The 13,193-nt window shown below is 36.6% G+C and overlaps 1 protein-coding gene across 1 annotated transcript in view; it reads left to right on the top strand.

Annotated features, from left to right (window-relative positions):
- The window catches only part of LOC113057586 (A disintegrin and metalloproteinase with thrombospondin motifs 2-like), a 133,572-nt gene that overhangs the window by 43,840 nt on the left and 76,539 nt on the right, over positions 1–13,193 (top strand). Inside the window, exon 3 of the mRNA XM_026224999.1 lies at positions 7,657–7,828. Coding sequence (XP_026080784.1) covers positions 7,657–7,828 — 172 coding nt within the window. The remainder of the gene's footprint in view (positions 1–7,656; positions 7,829–13,193) is intronic.

The following is a 13,193-nucleotide window of genomic DNA, read 5'->3' as shown; positions in this document are numbered from 1 at the left end:
TTTAGTAACCTCCCGGAGCCATGTGGAGTATTTTTCTGAGCAGCCCAGCTGTATTCAGCATTAATAATAACAAGAAATGTTACTTCAGTGGCTTTGGCATCTCAGGAATAAATTACATTTTAATATATATTAAAAAAAGAAAACATTTACTTTAAGTAGTAATATATACTCGGCTATCACAATTGCAGCGAGAAGGGCCTGGTGACCATAATTGAACAACACAACTGATCATTGGCCTCGCAGGGTGAGCACAAAGTTTTCTTCTATCACAAGTCATGAACCAAGCTAAAAGGCTTGACTTTAGGTTTGACTGTTTTTGCCTTCTAGGGTTTGGCTCTCTATCCATCCTGACAGACAACCTCTTTGGCTCAGTTCTAAATTGCTTTGCCCTCATCCACTGAACTTAAAGAAGTGAGCAAACTGGGAAGACCCAAGGCGAGGAGCCATTTTAGCCCTTGCTCTGTTTCTACCTGCCCGCTCTGTCTTCGTCTCCTAAATCCTATCTTGGAAGTGAACACACTGTTCTTTTGGCTCCAGTAGGCCTCTGATGTATTATTCAGCATCTCCTCTGAGAGTTGAAGGGACAGCACAGACTTGTCCGGTTCCCTCTCCCTTTCTAGCCTCAGCCTTCAACGATCGATACGTCCGTGTCTCAGAGTCCCTCACGTCATCTTTCCTCTCTCACAGTGTGCGCCGCACTTCCTCTGTTTGGTATTCTAGAGCAGGAGCCACAGAGTAGATCCATCAGCAAGGCCTAGAGATGAAGGGATGAACTGAGAGAGACACACAAACAGAGACGGTACGCCTTCTCTCGAGAGTTTTTCAGAAATGCAGCCGAATTACAGACTGTTTCACAAAACTGGCATCACTTTTGAACTAATTTTTTTGATAAGCAGTTTGTCTGAACTTTGACAGGTTCTGTGAGCTGCATCACCTGTGTTTCTAAAGAAGCAGGGGAAAACTTGATTTACAACATAAATGTAGTAAATCACAGCCAGTCCATCCGTAGGCCTTCATTATACTCCGCACAGAAGCCTCAGTCATAACTCACAGCACTGACAGTGCTGGACCATAATTGTTTGCATATGTTGCCCTAGTCATGTTAAATTCCTTTTTTTTCAGGCACATTATTTTCAAATTTAGTATGTATTAAATATGGCCAGAGAATGTTGTTTAAAATTGACAATTTTTTGGTTATTATTTGTGTTGTGTGGATATACATTTTTAAACATAAAATATGGTTCAGTTTAGGGACCCTCTCCTAAAATATAAAGGCAATAGCTTATGTTTTGATTTAAAAATTCCAACTTATACAATGTGAGAATATTAAGCATGATTTTATAAAGAAATTAAAGGAATAAATAAAATTCTAAAATATATTAGAATAAAAAGAAATTTATTTTAAAATATAGCTGCAAGCAGCAATCACGGGGCCAAGCATTCCAGCGGCAACATCAGGAGCTAAGCATATGTAGCATCAGACCAAATGCAACAATGAATAATGAAATTAATAATTGCATGATTGTAATTGAAATGGCTGAAAATCGTTAATAAAAGTTCCACAGCGAGGAGCTAAGCATGGCATGGAGCATCAGACCAAATGCAACGAGTAAGAAAAGCAATTATTGGAAGAGTGTAATTGAAACAGCCAGTAAAACTCCAGTAAAATGATGCATTATCATTTTTGGAAAATAGGTGGCGCTGTAATCAAATCGCTTTGTTGTGTTCTGTGGGAGGTGACAATGTTGTGGGCAATTTCTTTCAAAATACTTACAGACCTTTAGGGCAATGAGTCGAACATGCCCACCGAGTTTCGTTCCGATCGACTTCCATTAACCTTGTCAAATAGGTGCTTAAAGTTGTTTGGCCAATGGCGGCCATGTTTTTTAAGATAAGTGAAATTCCTCATAGAGCACTTGTGCCACATTGGGCCATATCAATTTTCAAGTTGATTGGATCAACGGTTGCTTAGTTATAGCCATTTGATTTTTTTTCATCCTGTAGCGCCACCAAGTGGCAGATATGGAAAAAAAATAATAATTTGACTAAAGTTTTTGTTCATGCATATGAGTTCTGATTTTGGTGAAGATATCTCATTTTGTTCCCGAGTTATAGCCTTTTTCGTAAAATTGGTCCACGAATTTGAATGTTTTGGGTCACCTGGTTTTTTATTCAGTCTTGATCAAACCACTGCAATAATATTCTCTGGACTCTCTAGATCAATAATTTTCAAAAATATGTTGCATTTTGTCCTTTGGTTAGCTATAAGAGGTCATTTAGGAAAGGGCCGTGGCCACATGTAACCTAAAGCCTATAAAACTGAAACAAAAACTCAAAACTTTATGAAACTTGGTTATAACATGTGAAAGATGACCCACCAAGCATGCAAAGTTTCATTAAGATCAGAAAATAGCTGGTGCTATAACAGTTAAAATGGCCTAAAAAACAAAAGATTTCTGTTGTGAATGGCATTAAACTGCAAAAAAAAAAGGGGGTAATATAATCACACATGCATTAGATCTGTATTTTTTCTAAACAATCATGCAAAATTTAACAGAGATTAGGTAAAAAAGAACACTGTAATATTTATAAAGCTTCAAAACCCAGTGTTGAATAAAAAATTGCAATTATAACCACTAGATGTCACCGGAAGACCACTAATGAGCTCACTAAAGACTAAAACATTACAGTTTATGGGCTTGTTGAGGGATTCATCTAGAAAAAATGTATATTACTATTATTTAATATTACTGTTCAAGCATTTCAGATCACATTGAGTCAAAGTTTACCAATTTATTCATACAGATATATCTAATGTTTATAATTATGCCAGATTATGATTGCAATGAAACCTGAAAAATGACATAGAAGCCCATAAAAACAGAAGACTTGCAATAGGTTTTATCACCCATCATTTATTTTAATTATCTATATATATAACAAAATGTGTGCATCTGTGTGTGGGTTTAAGCATGCTTATTGAGTATTAATATAGTAGTTTAAACATTTCATGTTTGTGTGTGTCTGTAATTCTGTTCTATTCTTTTACTGTCAGCCATATCTAGGTTATTTAAAATCAGTGCAGTACTATTATCTAGACTGTGAAATTATACATAAATTGCGTATGCTTCTTTGGAATGAAATTAAGACAACATATAACAGTTATAAAGGTTAAAGAGACAGTGTTGTATGATAAATTGCATTTACGACCACTAGATGTCAATGGAAGACCACTAATGGGGTCACTAAAGACTAAAACATTACAGTTCATTGTCTCGATGATTGATTCATCTAGAAAAATATATATTACTATTATTTAATATTACTGTTCAAGCATTTAAGATCACATTGAGTGAAAGTTCAACAATTTATTCATACATGTATATCAAATGTTTACTATTATGTCAGAATATGAATGCAATGAAACCTGACATAGAAATGTAAGAAAAGAAGTCTTTCTGTGAGTTGTGTGTCACCTATAATTTATTTCAAATATCTACATACAACAAAATGTGTGGGCATGTACTTCTCTCTGTGTGTGTGTGTGTGTGTGTGTGTAATCATGCTTATTGATTATTCATATAATAGTTGAACCATTTTATTTCTGTGTGTGAGTGTCTGTGAGCCTATTCTCCATGTTAGACAATGGCACACACAAGTTTGGCTTAATTACAACAAAGCTTTGCAGAGATATAGCCTCAGACTCATTTTGTGAAGATGCCTGACATCTGAAGCAGCGCTGTACAAAAACGGTTTCGTCTATTGACACGAAATCCATAACTTTTTGTCAGCACGGTCTGAAGATGATCTGATTCAATTTTGGTGAAAATCAGACAAACGGTTGAGGATGAGTTTAAAAAAAAAGGTTTTCAACATGAATCAAAATGGCGGACAGGAAGTTTTGCTTAATATGACATAATTGGTATGTATGTTGTCGGCATGTCCCAAGGAACATTTTGAGACATGTTTCATGATAATAGGCTAATGCAATCAAAAGTTTTTAGCATTATTGGAAATGTAATAATTAGCGGTTATTGATTGGTTTATTACTCTTGACCAATAGGTGGCGCTGTGACCAAAATGATGTGGCGTGGTCAATGTGATGTGACAATGTCACATATTAAGTTTTGTGTAAATATCTCCAACCTTTGCAGAGATACAGCCTCAGATGCAGTTTGGCATCTTTCCAGCAAATTCGTTGGTACGCTAATTGAAAACGGTTACGTGTATCGACACAAATTCCATAACTTTTTGCCAGCATGGTCTGAAGATGATCCAAATCAAATTTGGTGAAAATCTGAGCAACGGTCTAGGAGGAGTTCGAAAAAGTAGGTTTTCAACATGAATCAAAATGGCGGACAGGAAATTTTGCCAAAATTGACAAATGGGGTATCGGTGTTCTCGGCATGACCCAAGGAATCTATCAACATCAGTTTTGTTACAATAGGCTAATGTATGCAAAAGTTATTAGCATTTTTCGAAAAATCGTTATAACTATTGACCACAAGGTGGCGCTGCCCCCAATTTTTTTGTGTACATTCAGGGCATGGAGCCGGACATTTTTGTAATTATTTGCGAAACGATACGGAACTTCATTCTTAAGATACAGCAATTTACAACTAAATTCAAAATGGCCGACGCCCAAAATGGCCGAATTGGGAAAATTCGGTATCATTCGACTCGGAATGATGCACTGAATCTAAAGACACCACTTTTGTGATTTTTGGCAAAACCGTTCAGAAGTTATGAGCAAAAACATGCATTTTTCATATCTCCTGACCACTAGGGGGCACAGCGCCGAAACACTGCAGGTCGGCCCAGGGAATGGTTGTTATAAGACCCACCAAGATTGGTCTCAATAGGCCAAACCGTTGCAGAGATATAGCCTCACGTTCACGTTTGCGTGCTTTTCGAAGAATTCGTTCATGAGCTATTCGGAAACGGTTTGAGAAATCAACTTGAATTCCATAACTTTTTGCCAGCATGGTCTGAAGATTATCTGATTCAATTTTCGTGACATTCGGTGCAACGGCCTAGGACGAGTTCGAAAAAGTAGGTTTTACGAACAATTGACGATAGCGAAAAAACTAAACCTTGCGATTTTTGAATTTTGGTGTCCATTCGACTCGGCATGAGCCAAGGAATCACAGGAAAAAAGAATTTTCATTTTGTGGCTTACGGTTCAAGAGTTATTAGCATCAAGTTTTTGAAAGTTTAGACAATTGGTGGCGCTAGAGAGTTTGAGTTAGAGACTTCAAATTTGCTACGGTTAATGTTCAGACAGTCCTCTATTAGTGTGCCAAATTATACAACTTTCCCGCAATCGGTTCTATGGGCTACCATAGACTTGGGGTGGAAGAAGAAGAAGAATAATAACGCCAACAAACACAATAGGTGCCTTCGCACCTTCGGTGCTTGGCCCCTAATTATAATACTATTTCACAATACTACCATGTTATTGATCAAACTAATGCAATCTTAGACAAGTAGTTTCTTTATGTGTGTGCATAAATAATACACATGCTTATTATGTCTTGAATTTTATGAATTTTATGCAGAAGCCACAAAAGTTACTAAAATGACCATGTTATTCTCATTGCATGCTCGTTCAGCCATTCCTGTCTAAGACGTCAACATGAGAGGACAGACAATGACAGTGTGCATGTGGAGCATGCCTGGGGCATGAATTTATGCTTGTGTGTGTGTGATGTGAGATTTCCCTTATGGATGCTACAATAGATGCAGTCAGCAAGACTGGTAATTACAAGTTGTCTAAACAGACAGATGGAATTAAGGAGAGTGAAGGCAATTCCCGAATGCTTGTTTTGGAGCAAGGACCTGGAGAGCGCAAGAGCGAGCGAGAGAGAGAAAGATTACCTGACACTGTGTGTTAGCACCTCCGATTGACGTTTTTATCTTTCACTCTTATGTCACTAGCATCAGGCGATACACTTTTAACCTCCTGACAGGATACATCTTGCCCTCTGGCCTTCCTCCTTCTACCTTCCACCTTTCCTTGCTCTTCTTTCCTTTTTTCCTTTCTCTCTATCCGTTTCTGTGTTCTCTTCTCCCTCATCGAAGAGAAGGTCATCCAGAGTAGATGCCCTTCTGAGATGGCTTACATAACTCAGGCTGACGTCTGGATCTTTTAGCACATTTTTGCTCAGCAAACTCCAGCTGTGCTCAGCTTGGGCGGCGATGGCTCCCTCCTCAGTCTCCTTTCGGTGTGAATCATGTCAAGGAACCATCATTTGCAGTGACCCGTGTAAAAGCTTCAGCTGACATGCACTTATTCTAAGCCACTGATGCTTGGGTGGTTACGCACACTGGCCAATTAGCTATCAAGGGATTACAACTTGTGTTGTGTGGTAGGCAGAATTGTCGCACAGCAGCATCTGATCGCAGTGCAGGGTAACTCCAGCCTAGACCAATAAATGAGAAACACTAAAGTTTTCAGAAGATATTTGCCCACCGATCTCTAAAGTTGTTGTATTTATGTAAAAAATAATAAGAATTGCAACATTACACAGTATGTTCATATGAAAGAAGGCACATTTGTGGGAAGAATCTGGACTTTAATGGACTAATATTTTAATGACAGCTGTTTGCAAGCGTCAGCCGAACCCATGGCTACTTACCTGTAGAGTCACACAGTGGTCTACACAATGCACATCTGAAACGGTACTCCAGCCATGAGAAGAGACAGATGATCTGTCTCCTCTGGGAATCCTTGTGGCGTATCACTCTCTGGGGTGCACTTTCTGTCTCACATGTGCCACAGCTGATTCAGAGCCACTCCTGCTATAAACGTCCATGTGTTTAAGACGCAGCTGGTGTTAAAAAAAAACTGATCCTAAATCAGGTGTGGAAATAAAACTGAGATTTGACTGGGAGTAATGTGTCTCAGAGCAGGTGAAACAGGGCCTAAGAGTACACTAAACCTTTTAAAGTCTGAAAGCTAGAAAGAGGATTTCAGTGCTATGTGTTAAAGTTTGCCCAGAGGAGGGTTCTGCATTGTGTAGGGGCCTGTATTAGGAATTAAAAGGTGCTAAAATGGAAATTGTGGTGTAAAAATTTTCTAGAATCGAGATTGAACACACAGAGAGGCCTAAAGATTTCATTGGTAAACAATGCTAATAATAATAAATAATAGTAATAACGTTAACAATTAAAAGTATTAATAATGTTACTAATAAAAAAATACCATAAAATTACAACAAAAGAAAAAATAAGAAGGGACAATACATTTAGAATTATTTACATAAATAAGCTCTAATATAAAGACAACATAATACAGACAGTATAGCAATAGTAATCTAGTTGCGTCACTGTTGTTTGGTTTTTAACCATTGTTTAAGTCTTCTGTTAAAAGCATTACCATTGGTCTCTAGTCTAAATTAGTACAGTAGGTAAAGCATTCCAGAGTTTGGGCCACTTTGCAGATGAAGCAGAATGGCCAAAAGAGATCTTATACTTTGGAACAAGACAGTCACCACTAATAGTGGCTCATGTGTTTGTGTCACTCAGTTTATCACAAGATGTCTGGAGTACATAAATTATAAGTTTGAAGAACATCTTTTTTTACAATGTGTTATGGCATTGTAATGTTTGTATGAGTTCGGCACACTGTATTGATCTATTTTTTTCTTCTCACAGGCAGGGATGATCAGAACTGGGCAGGAGGAGTTTTTCATTGAGCCAGTGGAAACAGGACATCATGTGATTGAGAAGGAGGAAGAGGACGGTGGCCGCTCTCACATTGTGTACCGTTCTGCTGCCGTGAAGAAGCCTCCTGTTAGCCCACTAGCTGCAGATTTCCACTCCAAAGGTTAGTCCTGTTCAGCAGCTGTTCAGTATTTATGTTAACCTGCATATTTTGCCTGTACATGCTAACCAATTGCCCAACGTGTAAAGAAAACATTAAATCCCTCTTGTGTTATGTAGTTGTGGCATTGTTGTGCTGTCTAATATTTTAGCATTTCTAAAGCATTTAGATTATAAAGCATTCATCCATTCAATCATTTTGCATCTAGAAGTTTTTGCAAAATAATTGCACTGACATTTACTGTCAGTGTTGTTATAACTAATGGTTCATGTGATGGACATGCATTGTTAACCCAAAGAGTCAAAGGAGGCCTCTGGTCAGCTTGGGTTTAACAGTTTGGATCTTCGTCCACTGGTTGCCCATCTAAATCCAACATCATGCTTAATATTGTTTGTAATGAAGTGCCACGCTGAAGAAAGAGGGTGTTGTAATTGTGAGTCATGTAATTGAACAGAAATTTGGGTTGTGAAATCGTTTATGAGACGGCCAGGATAGTTTTTAATAGATACCATAATAGTTATCCAAAATACAGTACATGAAACACAACTGGATATGATATGAGATTTTAACCTGTTTATTGTGATATGTGATAATCTCTAATAATGACAGTGAATATTTTTTTTTCAGATTAAAGGCTTGATGTACTATTAGCACAAACTTTCAGAGCTAAACATTTCCTTCCTCTTATGTTCGTAATGGAAAATTTGAGTTTTAGGTAGATTTTGAGCATTTAAACATGCTGTCGATCAAATGTTTACAAGTGACATTCTGCTCTGCCAAGCAGCTGTTGAGATGTTGTTAGCACCATTTGGTCATGTACTAATTCAGGAGGTAGAAAATCAATTCAAAACCATGCAGCATGTCAGTACATCTGTTGTGTAAAGCCCTCTGAAAATGACTATTGGAACTTTAAAATGTTGTTTTTGTTTTAAGGTTTATGTTTAATGAAAAAAAACAAAACAAATTGCAAGTGGTTACCAAGTAGTCTAAGCATTCATTTGTGTCATATGTTTATTTATTTTTTTTACATTTTGAACTTTCTGTACAGCTTTTTTACTCCTTCTGTTTGTGTGAATTGAAAAACAGATAAAAGTCATGCTTCATTTCAGGCAGAAAACAACATGCACAGCTAGCAAGTTTAAGTAAGATTAAAAAAAATTAAAAAAAATAAATAAACCTACATTAACAACATTTGGTTCCATTTCTTTTCAGAGGAGTGGCAGCCATATGGGGGAAAAAATAACTGTTGCACATGCAAATAAACAATTATGCAGTTAATAATTGGGTTGTCTTCCTAACAAATCATCTACAGTAGCTGTTCACTAAAAACATTAAAATGAAAAGGGACAGATAAATAATATTGGTTATGAAATGAATACAGAGGCAGATGACACATTTTCAATAATTAAAATGAAAATAAAGAATTTTATGTTCCTCATTTCCTGGCTATTTATAGGAAACAAATATTTGTACCTTTATTTAAATAAAGCATACACTCTTAAAAATAAAGGTGCTTTACAATGCCACAGAAGAACCTTTTTGTCTAAATGGTTCCAAAAAGAACCTTTAACATCTGAAGAATCTTGATCTTCAGATTATACAAAGGTAAGAAATAGATGGTTCTTTAAAAAACCTTTGACTGAATGTTTTTTTTGTGGAACAAAAAATGGTTCTTCTATGGTTTTGTTTGAAGAACCTTTTGAAGCACCTTTATTTTTAAGAGTGTAGTATGAATTAATTAGTACTTCAAATAAATAATGGCATTATATTTTGCGCTGTTAAGATGTTATGTGCGTGTGTGTGAAAAAAATTATACAGATTACATTTTTATCAATATACTTTTATATTCCATGATTTTACATCATAACCCTGTTTTAGTAGTTTTTGGAAACAATATATGGTGATGTTCCAATTATTAATTTATTTATTTAACCAGGAAAGAGGACTCTTTTACAGGAGTGTCCTGGCCAAGATAACATTAGTTAACTAAATTAGATAACATAAACTATGTTGCTTCAAACACTTACTAAAACATTATAAAAAAAAAAAAAAGTTGTTTATGTTTAAGGGGTCAAATGATGCAATTTCAAGCTTTCCTTTCTATTTGGAGTGTCACAAGCTCTTGGTGCAATACTGCTCATTCTAACATGCCCCCACATGTATACGTCACTGTGTGGGAAGATTTGTATAATGGTGCCCAAATGTTCAAGCAAAAAAAGATTGTGTAACTTTTATTCTTGCTGTTGTCACTGCCATGTCCTGGAGAAGCTGTGTTTTTCATTGTGAAAGCGAAGCTACTTTGTTTGGCTTTCCAAAAGAGGACACAACTAGAAATCAGTGGATAAGTTGTATTTACAACACTGTTCTTAAACAGTTCAACCCAAATATGTGTGCAAAGCATTTTATGGAGAATGAGGACTGTTTCCTGTGAGAGTAGCCAACAATTTGTAACAACACCATCCATCCAACCACCTCTAGAGAGAACCACGCCCAGATAATCAACGCGGCCAATTCACCATCAGTAATCACATCATCTATCCAACCACCACGAGATAGAACCACTATAAATAATTATAGCACCCTGACCTACATTCTCTCTAGTCTTTCAGCATCCCTCCACCGACCCGAATCCTCACCGTCGACCCATTCCTGAGCTCAGAGCCCTCTCCCTTGGCAGCACGCCAAATACGCATAGTATTCTTCTCGTTTGATTATCTGCAAGGTGAACTTGTGAAACTGGTGTCTGTTTCTATAAAGTGGGACAGTTCCATATTTGCAATGACAGTCTGACGCTTCTGACTCACAGCCTGTAAGTATGTTTACATATATAAAGGATTTGCCACTGATGATTCAAACGCGGGTTTTGTGCAGATCACAATGCAGACATGGTTTTATGTATGCGCGGCGCGATACACAACGCAATGCATAATAAGACAGTGTAAGTCATTATAATCAGTATTTATGTCCCCACTGGATGCAACGAATGCCTTGTTTGTAATGGGTTTTATTGTTTTTGTCTTGTCCTGCTGGGACACACGTCACCACAGTATGTTAAGGGGCGTAACATTTCCATCACATGCTTGAGGCATTTAGCCAATCATAACAAACTGGATAGCTGGCCAATCAGCTTTGTAAAAAATGATGTGTTTCAGAAGGCAGGGCATAGAGGAGCAATGATAATGTACAGTATGTGGAAAATAATATGTTCTTTGAACCTTAAACCACATAAACACATTTCATTACACCAAATACACAAAATAATGTTCTTTTTAAGAGCATCATATGATTCCCTTTAATGTTATTTAATGGACCTGAGCTAATATGAACTGACAATGAACAGTTGTATTTTATTAACTAACGTGAATAAAAAGAATAAATATTATAACAAATGTATTGCTCATTGTTAATATTAGTTAATGCATTAACCTGTTAACTGTCACTCACGTTTTTGAAGATAGACTTGAATGTGCATGATACAAACCTAAATTTTTATAATTCATGACTGAAAACATTTTGTAACATGATTTTGATGTACCATTTACATGGTAATGCAATGTCTGATTTTAAAATTGGTTTTGAAGGATGAATTTTGAGATTTTATGTTTTCAAGTGATATATAACTTCTGATGATTTCTAAAATGTGATAGAGAATAAGGCAACGAGGAAGTCTTTTTTTTAAACAAAGGTCAAAACTCCTTTTGTAATGTAGATTTCTGAGGGTGCACTCTTGTCATAAATTCATCTATTACTTTTCCTACATACTTTTTAACAAAAAATATTGGTAAAATATATATTTGGGAGTCTTAGACCTTTCCAACGATATATAGTTTGTCAAGATTAGATTAGATTTGATTGTAATATAGTATAGTCAACGTAGGCGTCCCGTACACTCAAAAAAAAGATTTTTCAGTTTTGTTCACTTTACCTGAACAATTCATGTTGAATTAATGCCATTTTGGCTATTTTTCATTTCAACATGATTTTGTCATGTTAAACTGACTTAAAACTGTCACTCGTTGGTTTAACATAAAGTTTTCATTTTGAAAGAACATGTTTCAATCAAGTATCTCAAAATAAGTTTTACACTTCCCATCATGCTTTGCACAGGACTGGATATGGGGAGAGAAAATGTTGAAATAAAGTGTTATTTTCTGCAGTTTTTAGTAAAATGTGATAATAAGGAGACTTTTTCATGTCTAATGCTCTATTATGTGGGCATTTTAAAAGACGTTATATTGGTGTATTTTGTGCGAGTTACCATTGTGGTGAAGTGTGGAGCTTGTGGTTGGGTTGAGGACCTGGTTAAAAGAAAGTCTAAAATACTTAATTAAAAAAAAGCAACTTTAATGACAGTGCTAGTGCATGATGTACACATAGTAACATCCTTAAACTGCAAACAACTATCATCATGTGTAAAGAAAAGTTATATCTTACTAGCTAATGTATTTATAACACTTTGGCTAAACTTGCATGGACAGTGGTTCTACATGATGTAAACATATTATCTCTACTCAGATATTTCATGTAGGATGAACTAAAGCAAACTGAGTAAACTCAACTAAAAGTAGACATGTCCTTATAACTTGACTTATTCATGTTCAAATAACATGGTACAAACATGTGGAACCACTGTCCATGAAAGAATCATGTTCAGCCAAAGAGTCATTTTTTTGAGTGTATACGGGACGGGGTGACATTTAACAGGTTAAATAAAGTTAACAAATGGAACCTTATTGTAAAGTGCTATCAGGTTTTGTTTTGTAAAAAAAAAAAAAAAAAAAAAAAAAACAAGATTGCCTAGGTTTTATGTCCAATTGATCACCTAAAGGTCAGTCAATTGACGCAACGGTGCTCTGGTATGAGTGACTTCATAACTTTCAGTCGTCGCTGCATTGAGTAGCTGTGCATTGAACAGGTCCTGGAGTGTACGGTGAATATGGGGGATTAGGAAGGTCTATTCTGAGCGTTCGCGCCTGACACCGGAGCCGCCAATAATAAAGGAATAAAAGCATCTGTGGGGAGGAAAAATGAGTTTCCATATAAGTGCATCACAGAAGGATCTGGAAGGAGACAGATCTTAGCAAGTTGTAGACTGGTGTTAATACTTTGTCATTGACACCTGCTTCTCAGCTAGTTCCACTTCTGGCTTGCATGCTTTCTTTCTGTGTAATACCCCGTTATGATAATGTTGTCCATACTGAGCCACACACCCTGTTGTATATGCATTTATTAAATGCATCTCTGTACACATGTACAAAGAAATCTCTCTGTTGCTTGGTGAGCTGCAGTGTGTGCCTATGAAGCGCTAGGGTGAGTCTGGATGGCGTGGGAAGCGATGCTTGGGAGGTGGTCGTGCTGCACTCTGCTG

The sequence above is a fragment of the Carassius auratus genome, chromosome 39 (genome assembly GCF_003368295.1).
Source record: "Carassius auratus strain Wakin chromosome 39, ASM336829v1, whole genome shotgun sequence".
NCBI classification, from domain to species: Eukaryota; Metazoa; Chordata; class Actinopteri; order Cypriniformes; family Cyprinidae; genus Carassius; species Carassius auratus.
This window is presented reverse-complemented; position numbering and strand designations above follow the sequence as displayed.